General features: G+C 49.5%; 1 protein-coding gene across 1 annotated transcript; it reads right to left on the bottom strand.

The window, feature by feature from the left end:
- Positions 1 to 493: 493 nt before the first annotated feature.
- Positions 494 to 11549, bottom strand: iqck (IQ motif containing K; the record flags this gene model as incomplete). The annotated part of the gene is made up of 9 exons (XM_083677324.1): positions 494 to 1191; positions 3439 to 3553; positions 9754 to 9838; positions 10029 to 10106; positions 10413 to 10465; positions 10682 to 10779; positions 11012 to 11162; positions 11248 to 11375; positions 11498 to 11549. 9 exons carry the CDS (start codon positions 11547 to 11549, stop codon positions 875 to 877), a joined length of 1077 nt encoding a protein of 358 aa, XP_083533450.1. The 3' UTR covers positions 494 to 874.
- Positions 11550 to 11895: the final 346 nt, after the last annotated feature.

The raw sequence follows: 11895 nt of genomic DNA on the forward strand, positions 1-11895 counted from the left end.
ACACTGCTGCCATGTGATCCTGCTCCAACAGCGCCCAGAGCTGCCAAGCACACCGGCCTATCAAATGTCCTCGCAATGAAATGAGCTGTTTTATCTCCTCACCCTAACCCACTGGCAGCTGTCCCCAGGGCATCCAATTACCTCCAGACTCCCATCCATGTCCTTCCCCACCTTGTGGTTTGGCTGTAGAATGCTGCCATGACAGGATTGGCCTAGACAGCTGTCCGTCAACAGGGCCACCCCGCTGTTCTGCTGTGTCATAGGCTGTAAGTGGCGGAGGGTTGGCCACCTGGAGCAGGCTCCCTGCAGGTAAGTCCCTCTGGCTGGAGGATCAATGTGCATATGCCAATAACTGACACTCTACTCTCCAATCCATTGGCAGGCAGTCAATAGAGGACAGTTTGTACCTGGACAGTGATAAAATTAGCTAGAAAGGACAGGAGAGACATATATATATATATATATAATTATTTTTTTATTACCATGAGTTGCTAGGACAGTCACACTTTCAGTGACCTCACTCCCTCTTTTTCTTCCACTTTTCCACAAACAGGCTTATTCAGTTTCCTGACTAGCTGGAAACAAGGTGAAGGCAGAAAGCGCTTCTCTGTGCACGTACTGTTATCCTTTTCTCTGCACTGAATTCCTGTTTGGAGTGAATTTTTTTTTTAATGAGCCGGAACGCTATCGCCCTGCTGAGGGGAACAAAGAAATGAGGTAGTGAGAAGCAATATCGCGTTGTCGTCTTTACTCTTGTGCTCGTATGAATAGTGTGTCCATAACAGTGTGTCAATAGCAGTGTGTCAATAACAGTGTGTAGTCTATGCAGCGGTGGTGGAATGTGAAGATATCCCCCCCCCCCCTCCACGCTCTGTCACATCTCCGTGGCAGCAGAGGAGCGGGTGCGACTCTCCATTAACGACGGGGACATGGACGCCATTTTAGCCCCGCTGAGCTCCGGCAGCCTCAGAGAGTCGGTGTGCAGCTCCAGGGGTAGGGATGGGGATGGGGTCAGCTCGTCCACGGCCTGCAGGCTGGGGGACAGGGACTCGCAGATCTCAGGGTCAGAGGTCATCTCAGCCGTGGGGGTATGCGCCACCGTACTCTGCGGCGTGGGGGAGACCACCTGGATGGACACGCCCGAGTTCCCGGGCAGCGGTGTGACCGCGAGGTTAGCGACAGCTGAGCCTACTGGGGAAAGAACAAACAAAACACAACATCAACAAACGCAACCCCTGAAACAGACGGTTCCACTGACTAGCTCACTGTGACAGCTGCAAGGCTTTGGTCCTGCGTTCTATTGTTAGCCCCAGTAATAGACAATGGACATGATGTTGAATAGAGAGCTATATTTGATGAGTTACAACAGTGAAACGAAAAAACAGATGCCAATGAAACAATGTAAGCAATTCTAAATACATTGTTGTGAACGGTGTCAAAGGAACGTGATTTTTGTGTGTGTGTGAGCATTTTCGGTGGTAAAGATACATTTTGAGTGACCTAGCTCTGGGTTAGCTTGCTTACATTCCCTGTCCCTGTGGTAATAAAACACCCTCACATGGTAAACTAGGGTCAAGGACACTCATAGAAGGATTGATGCAGTGCCTGAGTGCTGCACCTGTTGACCGACACTTGACCCCTGACCCTGAGGCCCACATGTGGTCGTCCTGTCTGACAACCCTGTCCAGACCGAGGGGTTGGTTCTCCTCCGCTCCTAATAGTGTTGTTCTTCTGAATTTCCACTGGTAATGTTTCAGCCTGTGGAGTTCTGTCATGGTGGAACGGGTATCATATGGTACTAGGTCAGATGAGATCAGGTCTTCTGCAGCTGTTGATGGTGGATCATGTTAAAGAACAAGGTTAGAGTATAGAGGCTCTCTGTCTCTCTCTGTGTGTGTCCTGGGGTTCGGGTCATTTGACACACTCTCGTCCCTCCAGTGTGTGCTGTGCAATGCTCTCGGTTCATTAGGCCCAAAAAACAACAACAGGCAAAACCACGAAACAAACTGCAGCTTCAGCAACAACGCCCCAGCAAGGTCTCTCTCTCTCTCTCTCTCTCTCTCTCCTCCCTCCTGTCTCTCTTTCTATCCCCTCCCTTCACCATACCCCCCCCTATGCATCTCTCGATCTCAAACTCTCACATTCTCTCTCTCTCACACACACACAAGCACAATGTTCTTCAATGGGTGTGCTGCTGATGCTAAGAGAGCAGAGAAGGGTCTCCATTGAGGTCACCACTAACCCCCTACCCCCCCCAACCCCCCCCATAGAATGTCAGGTCAGCACCACTCACAGCAGCATGAGGGCTGTGTTCTGTTGGGTGAGTGTAAGAATGTTCGCTGCTCCATTGCTAGTTCAGTATTTTTTGCCGTGTGCTTTTGTTGTTTGGAATGTGTCTGCCTCAATGAGGAAAATACCTGTGTGTGTGTGCGTTTGTGTGTGTGTTTGTGTGTGTGCGTTTGTGTGTGTGTTTGTGTGTGTGCGTGTGTGCGTTATGTGTGAATGCAATGCAGCATGGGTAAGACAAAGGTATACATACATGCTATGTATAGCTATGTGCATGGCTGTATGTACTTTTGTATGTATTTGCATGGTATCTTCTGTGTTATGTTGCGTGTGTGTGTGTGTGTTAGTAGTATATGTACTGCATGTACTGTACGTCTGTTGGTGTTGGTATATACCGTATATGTGCAAGGATATCTGTTTGTGTTTGTATGGATAATATATATATGTGTGTGTTTGTATGTACTGTGCATTTGTCTGAATGTGTACTGTATTCGTCAGAGTGGATTTGTATGCTGTCAAGGTCGGAGCTCCAGGGAATGCCAATCAGTCACTCTATGCTCCCTGGACCTGGGCCTACATTCCCAGCTGCTCTACACTCCTCACTATCCTCACACACACACACACACACACACAACCTGACCCTGTAGCCATCTTCTCTCTCTCTCACTCGTTCTCTTTCCCTCTCTCTCTCTCTCTCTCTCTCTCTCTTTCCTCCTCTCCTTTCCTGCCTCACTCCCCCCGCCTCTCTTTCTTAAGATGTGAGGTACTATCCCCCTCCCCCTCTCTCTATATCTGTCTCACAAATGCATCCAGAGCCCTGCAGACATTTTCTTTCTCTCTTTCACTTCCCATCTCTCCTCTCTCTCTCTTCCTGCTGCCCTCGTTCTCTCTTACTGTCACCACTCTCAGCATCCTCATCTCCCGCCTTAGACTTCAAAGCCCTGCTGTGTGTGTGTGTGTGTGTGTGTGTGTGTGTGTGTGTGTGTGTGTGTTGGCGCCCTGCCTGCCTATGTTATCAGTAACTGTTGTAGGCCACAGGGGGAGATTCAGGATCAATGGTATTGTGTGCCCAGCAAGCCTAAGGCCTGGCACTGAGTGATAGGAGTGTGTGTGTGTGTGTGTGTGTGTGTGTCTCTCTGTCTCCTCTCTCACCTCGGCTCTCCTGGCGTTCCCAGAACTCCTGGACTGTTTTGACGATGTCACGGTTCTCCTCTCTAAGCTCCTTCTGCCACTGACGAAGCTCCTGCACATCTGCACGGGCCCGAATCTACACAAACACACACACACACACACACACACACACACACACACACGCATACAAACAAACATGATCAATTGTAATTACTTTTCCTGTACTGACCTTGATTATGTCAAAGCATGTCAATAAATCCAAAACAAACAGTATGATCCACAGATGGTCACAGTGCTCGAACTGATAAATCCTCTTTAGTTGAGTAGTGACCCTGGCTGTGGCGCTGACTGTGATGTCTGCATATGTTGTTCTAATCCACAGCAAGTGTAAAAGAAACAGACACAGCACACCTCGATGGTGATGGCACAAGTGTGTGTGTGTATGTGTGTGTGTGTGTGTGTGTGTGTGTGTGTGTGTGTGTGTGTGTGTGTGTGTGTGTGTGTGTTTGTGTGCGTACGTGCACACACACACACACACACACACACACACACATTAGAAGAAGTGACATGGAATTCTTTAACTATGATGCAAATTCCCCTGTAATTACAATCCTCATTGTAATGACTGGCCAACGCTCTCTCCCTCAGCCACAGCTATGTGGATGATTAGGAGAATGATTAAGGGAGCAGGCGTTTTCTAGAGGGAGTCCCTGCACTCACCCTGTCTATCTGTGTGGCTGCAGTCCCAGTTCTCAATGAGGTTACAAATAGCGTCTGTGTCTGAATAGAATATGCCCCTGAAACCCCTCTCAGCCCCCCCTTCCCCCCTCTCCCCCCATGCTCTAAGTAAGCCCTTCTTTCTCTCTGACTCCCTCCTCACCCATTTCCCTTCCCTACTCTCCATTCTTCTCTCTCACTCTCCTCCTCCCCCTGCCTTCTTTTTTCCTTGTTGTCTATTTGTTTTCCATCCCCCCCCCCGCCACCCCATCTCCTGTCCTGCCCGTCTCTCCCCTCGGCTTCCCCCCTCAAAAGATGGGAATATCTTTTTTTTCTCTCCTCCTCCTTTCCCTTCCCTTCCTCTCCTTACTCCCCCCCCCCTCTCCCTCACATCTTTCCTCTCTCTCTTCTTCTTCTTCTCCCCTCCACTCCTCCGCCCTGCCTCCCCCTCTCCCCATTGTCCCCCTGCATGGCGACAGTAGTCGTAGCGGTTAGCTGTAGCTATGCTGTCTGAAAGTGGGCCTGTTATATAAGTCCGTACCATGGTGATGGAGGGGGGGGGGGCGATGGTTAATTCAGTGGGTGTCAGAACGCAGCGACAGCCCCTCTGCTGACGGGAGATACCATAGAGATGGAAATTAGGGGTGAGGGTCAGAAGAGGGAGGGAAGCCTGTGGAAGGGGGAGGGCAGTCGGTCTTGTTTGTGAACCAATGTGTTTGTGAACCAATGTGTGTGTGTGTGTGTGTGTGTGTGTGGGTGCGTGGGCGCGTGTGTGCGTGTGTGTGTGCATGCGTGTGAGCGGCACCAAAGGAAGGATGGGTCGAGTGTGTTTTGATGTGATCTGTCTGTGTACATCAGTGCAGCGAGTTAACAAGGGTGAGGTTTTGTTATGGCTGAAGAGAACAGATTCAGCCTAGCGCTGCATGAGTGTCTGTACACGTGAGAGAGAGAGAGAGAGAGAGAGAAAGAGAGAAAGAGCGTGGTTATGGATGAGTGTTTGTGCCTATTAGGCCTGTTCCTGTGTCTAATTCTCAGTATGCCTCTGATGATAGTCTTTTGTGGGTATGTGTATCATGTGTGTGTGCCTGTGCCCACGTGAGGGTGTGTGTGTGCGTGGTTTAGTGTACACGTGAGTGAGTTCCTCCTGCGCATACTGTATGTATGTGTGAAGGATGGGCATTTCAAACGTGATTATATTAATGAGCGAGACACATCTCGCTCACACTCACACACACACACAGACACACACACACACACACACACACACACACACACACACACACACACACACACACACACACACACAGCAGCAGCAGCAGCATAAAAATACAGAGTGGGACCCTATCCTGCTTAATCCCTGCTAACATCCTCGCACCTAAACCAAGCAAGAGTCTTCACCAGCAGATCAAGGAAACTGGCACACACACTCACATAAACACACACACACACAAATACACTCTATTCAGACTCACACAGTGCGCACACACACACACACACGCAAATACACTCTATTCAGACTCACACAGTGCACACACACACACACACACACACACACACACACACACACACACACACACACAGCGTCTTTCCAGTGTCCTTTTCTCTCCATCGGGCTGTCTCAGAGTCAGAGCTGCTGTCTTCCCAGGCTGTGGTGGCAGAGAACACTCTGCAGCAGCAGCAGCAGCAGCACAATGGCTTCCCATTTGGAGAGGAGGAGGAGGAGGGCTAGTTGGCTGCAGCCCTGAGGCAGCTCTGAGACACAGGCAGGCAGATCAGAGATGCTGCTTTATCAGCCTTCATCTACAGCAGAGCTGACCCACCCAGGGATGAGAGAGAGAGAGAGAAAGAGAGAGAGAGAGAGAGATGCAGACACTGCCTCTGGGCAAAGCACTTGTATTCTCACTGTATCAACGTAATTACCTATGGCTTGGAATGGGACAGTGTCATACGAGTGTTCACTGGCTTGCTTTTTCATCCATCACATCCTTAGCGTTCCACTAGCATGCTAGCCTAATGCAAATCAGCTAAAAAGCCCTCAAATCATCCATCTGGAATCATAGACCCAGTTCTCCTGCTCGAGAACCAACAGTGTCTGTGTGAGGCACCAACCCTGCCTTGTCAGGCATGTGCCAGGGGTAATACTGCTCACTTATACTCTATGCCCCAGATTCATACAGTAAGTACATCAGAGCCTTGGCAACATTAGGAGGGAGAGAGAGAGAGAGAGAGAGAGAGAGAGAGAGAGAGAGAGAGAGAGAGAGAGAGAGAGAGAGAGAGAGAGAGAGAGAGAGAGAGAGAGAGAGAGAGAGAGAGAGAGAGAGAGAGAGAGAGAGAGAGAGAGAGAGAGAGAGAGAGAGAGAGAGAGAGAGAGAGAGAGATGGACAGATAGACAGATAGATAGATATCACACATGATTAGTAGGCATACAGGGACGGCCTCTCCCATATAGTCACTCTAGGATGGACTGGGCTGAGCTAGGCTACGTTAGGCTGGGTAACACTGGGCTGGGGCTGGGCTAGGCTACGTTAGGCTGGGTAACACTGGGCTGGGGCTGGGCTAGGCTACGTTAGGCTGGGTAACACTGGGCTGGGGCTGAGCTAGGCTACGTTAGGCTGGGTAACACTGGGCTGGGGCTGAGCTAGGCTACGTTAGGCTGGGTAACACTGGGCTGGGGCTGGGCTAGGCTACGTTAGGCTGGGTAACACTGGGCTGGGGCTGAGCTAGGCTACGTTAGGCTGGGTAACACTGGGCTGGGGCTGAGCTAGGCTACGTTAGGCTGGGTAACACTGGGCTGGGGCTGAGCTAGGCTACGTTAGGCTGGGTAACACTGGGCTGGGGCTGAGCTAGGCTACGTTAGGCTGGGTAAGACTCAGCTGGGGCTGAGCTAGGCTACGTTAGGCTGGGTAACACTGGGCTGGGGCTGAGCTAGGCTACGTTAGGCTGGGTAACACTGGGCTGGGGCTGAGCTAGGCTACGTTAGGCTGGGTAACACTGGGTAACACTGGGCTGGGGCTGAGCTAGGCTACGTTAGGCTGGGTAACACTGGGCTGGGGCTGAGCTAGGCTACGTTAGGCTGGGTAACACTGGGCTGCGGCTGAGCTAGGCTACGTTAGGCTGGGTAACACTGGGCTGCGGCTGAGCTAGGCTACGTTAGGCTGGGTAACACTGGGCTGGGGCTGAGCTAGGCTACGTTAGGCTGGGTAACACTGGGCTGCGGCTGAGCTAGGCTACGTTAGGCTGGGTAACACTGGGCTGGGGCTGAGCTAGGCTACGTTAGGCTGGGTAAGACTCAGCTGGGGCTGAGCTAGGCTACGTTAGGTTAGGGTACGTTCTAATGCTGAGCAGTCTACTTTTGGCCTGAATGTGTGTATAATGTCTATAAATCTGACTGCCCTGGTGGAGTAAACGGAGCAGAAAACAAGAAGCGTCTGTCCATCTATTATCATAAAAGCCCTCTCATTTCCCCCACAGCCACACACTTAACTCCCATCGACTGTTTCATTAGAAACCCATATCTATTTATTTACTACCTACTTGTACTGGTCTCCGTTAGCTTAATCTAATCCATTTTTACAATGTCTTCAGATGTCTCTGCCAGGCTTATGTACTGTATATCTGCCGGCTAAGGGAGGTTGAACTGAGTTCAATGTTTACATTCAGAAGGCTAGTACATCAGTTGATGAATGGAGCTGGGGGATTAGAGCTGGGCTGTGGGCATTAGTCAGTGGATAAAGTACATTATGTAATGTGTTTAGACTGAGCATCTCTTCATAGTGTTGTGTGTCGGTGCACTCAAAGACAAAGACATGCTCTGCTGTGAGAGATGGTCTGTGATGCATCAATGTACTGTACATGTTTCCTGATGTTGTAGGGGGAAGCACTCATTTTCAATGGAGGAGGAGGAGGAGGAGGAGGAGGGGGGGTGGGGAGGGAGGGGTAAAATCCCTTCTATAAAAACACAGACACACTCACTCACTCTCTCTCATACACACACACACACACACAAACACACACACACACACACACACACACACACACACACACACACACACACACCCCTCCTCTGCAGTCAGCGCTGCGTCAGGCAGGTTACATAACTCTGCTGAGAGTGAGAGTAAAAGAGAGAGAAAGAGAGAGAGGGAAGGGGAAATAGAAGGGGGGAAAAGAGGATATTGAATGAGAAAGCAAGGAGGAGCACGGCACAGGACGAGAGAGGTGGGAGTAGGAGGGGAGAAAAATAGTGTTGACATCTTCTGCAGAGATTCACATACACTGTTTACACCTCACTGACTGAGTTGTACACACACACACACACACACACACACACACACACTCACTCTCTCTCTCTCCTCTGAGGCATGATGATGCTACTGCAGAGCATCAGAGCATCACACAGCTCTCTTGTTCACAGCTGACTGTGTCTGTGTGTTCCTGTCCTTGTCTCTGCTCCGCTGGCTGAGGGCTGCTCTCAGCCCCAGGTAACAAACCATCCATGACACAGTCCGGTGCCTCCCCAGCCCCACACCTCAGCTCCAGGTCTGAGCTGTATGCGGACCGCCACACAGTTCAACGTCCCTGGCCTTAGCCCAAGCCCCTGCCATAGCCCTATGACCTAGCCCTATGACCTAGCCCTATGCACTCCACTCTTAGTGCCTACCCCCCCCCCCATCATTCCCACCCTACACAGTATAGCGTAGTCCATCCTGCCATAGCCTCAAGCAGAGCCCATGTTTTTGCCCAAGCCCCCAACATACCATTATCACACCCTGTCTATTTACCACCACCCCCCACCACCCAAAAACCAAAAAAATCCTAAGCAGAGCCTGCACTTTCCCGCTCCCTCCTCCATTCACCCCCCAAACCCCTAGAGGAGAGAGGCTGCAGTGCTATCACTCGCCCTATTGAACCTCACTCAGAGCAGAGTCAACACAGGGAGGAGGGAGAGAGACGACAGGCTCACTGCTGCCACCTGCTGTTAAAAGAAAGAGCTACACCCCTATCGCTGTGAAAGAGCACAAGGAGACACACCACTGCCCTCTTCTGGTACCGTGGCCACATTGACAACACTGACTGCACTACATAGTCATCCCACCCTGGGCGCCTTTTTTTTCAGACCATTCAAATAGAGTGTAATGCTACATGATGTATCAACACCACAGCATTGAATTTTCCCACGCAGCAACATGGAAGAAAAGAAAACAACGAGAGAATAAACTGTCTGATAAACAGTAGACATGTCTGATTAGAAAAGTTTCGCCTGGGAGGCAGCCAGTGGACAATGTTGCCTCTGGTGTGTCTGTCTATATTTAGCGCGGTACAGAGCACTCCAGAACACCCACACAGGAAGGAATTAAGCGGTGCTTCTCTGATGATATAATCACGCTGAATGAAAAATATGGCTCAGTAAAATATCAGGGCTTTTTCAACTGAAAGGGATTATACCATTTGTTTACTTCAAAAGACAGCACTGGCCCTTGCACATTCAGACAGGCACTATGATACACAGAAAGATACACACACAGAGACACAGACAGACACAGACACAGACACACACACACACACTATGAAATAGGCACGTGATGCTCCATGAGATACCTACATTTCACAGTCATCACCCACCTTATAGCCTCGCCAGAAGGACTGGATGAGCAGAGCAGCCTGCTGGTTTGACAGTAACAGAGAGAGAGGGATGGGAGGCCTGGGACTGAGAGGAGAGGAGGGAGAAACAGACAAGGGGATGAGTCACCTTAGTTCATAAGGGCAGAATAAACAGCCTCCCTTTAGTGTGTGTGTGTGTGTGTGTGTGCGTCCTCTATGCTATGATACGCACTTTGTTATGACCCTCTTGCTTTGCTTCATGATATTTGTCGTGTGTGAAAAGACCAGCAACTCACTGTATGCTCAGCCAGTCCTTGACGAAAGGGATCTCATGGAAGCTCACAGGGGTCTGTCCTCGCCTGCGGGGGTTTTGGCTGCAGGGGAGAGATAATGCAACGCAATTGGAAAAGGCCGTGAGAGCAGCCAACATTCAGCCTAGTTGCAAACAAACTACAGACGCATTGCGTAACACCAATCCACTTTTAGAGAGACAACACTTTGTGATAGCAACAGCTTAACATCAGATAAAGAGGTGACAGCTGCTGTGTTTTATGAGATTTTCTTTTTTTTCTCCTTTTTATACATTCAGCAGACTGGGGGGGTGGGGGGTGTACAGGTAGACAAAAGAGAAGGGGGGGACAGGGATTAGATAGGGTGTAGGCGGAGTATGTGTAACTCACTTGTACAGCCACTCAGTAAGGAAATCACAGGCATTAAAGGCTGTTCTTCTCTTCTGAAACAGGCCAAGTGATAGTCGTGTTACTATGGTCCGACAGGCAACAATGCAACGTGCTGTTATGCGGTATGATGTAGTGCATTGTAGAATGGGGTTTTGTCGTGTGGTGGTCTGACTGTAGTGTGTTGTGAGGTAGCCCAAACACCAGGTAGTGTACTACGGTAGTGAAATGCAGTAATTGCACTGTTACAGGTTGTGATACTGTGTTCAGACCTCCAGACAGTGGCGTCTCTGGGCCTCTCTCAACATGGCCTCCAGTCCAGGCACCAGCACGGGAAACACAGCCTTGTCCAAGTACTGGGTGGTAGGACCTGGTTGAGAGATTCATGTATGGGAGTGAAGAGAGGGAGCGGTCATTCTACCAGTAAACTACTGTAAATTCCAATTCCAAATAAATTGGGCATCAATCGTAGTTGTGTGGGAGTAGTGCAGTCAAAACAAAGGTTGACCCATTAACCCTGAAGACCTCTTACTGTAGAGGTTAGTGGTACAATTAGGCCAGGGAGCCAGGATATGATAGGCTACAGGAATATTGGAGCTCACGCTCATGGAGTTGAGGAGAGGACGTCGGGTGAGTGGGTGGCAGATGTTTCTGACTTGAGGATGGAGGTTTGTCCAAGACTTCGTATCCAGCAAGCGCAGGGTGGCACAGAAGGGGGTCAACATTCTTCCAAGGGTCATCATCCACAGCAACCTGAATAGTGATAAAGCAATGGATTCTACTCATGTCTCTAGAGTAAATCATCTTAAATGCAATTATTGTTAGCTATTCACATCACCTTAGCGGTCATGAGTCCATAGAAAACGGGGGTGTGCTTGCTGGCGCTGTATTGGGAGACATGAGTGCTCACAGAGTCGCTGTCTGTCCATGGGGCGTTTGGTGGACTGGGCTGCTCCGCCTCGTATTCTGGATGCAAAGCACACAATACATGTATTTGAGTCTACCTCAGTCCATAGCATGCAATTAAGCAAAACACAAGTTTGCTCTGAACTTTAAAGCCATACTATATATATATCTATATATCTTACCCTCGCAGACTTGTTGCCACAATGATTTCTTAGTACCGATCATTTTAGCCATTTTTTTCACTGCAGTTGCTACGAACGCAGTGGTTGTCAAGGAAAGACTTTACACTTCCGGGACTCGAAAAAAGTGTTGTTGTCTGTGTCGTGCCTCTTCGGAAAAGAAGCCATTCCTCGTCAGAACTATCAGAAATAAGATATATCATGGCATTTCAACAACACTACGCAGTGCGTTGTGATATGAAGAAGAAATTCTAAACGGAAAATTCCTGAAAAAAATAAAATAAAATCCAGGATAATTTCCTGGATAAAGTCGAAATCATTTCGCAGTTATGCCGCCAGAGGGCAGCAGATAAAGTTGTGTGCAGTATTCTAAGTATTGTATTACAGTACACAGTATTGTA

Source organism: Argentina silus (genome assembly GCF_951799395.1).
Source record: "Argentina silus genome assembly, chromosome: 9".
Taxonomy (NCBI): domain Eukaryota; kingdom Metazoa; phylum Chordata; class Actinopteri; order Argentiniformes; family Argentinidae; genus Argentina; species Argentina silus.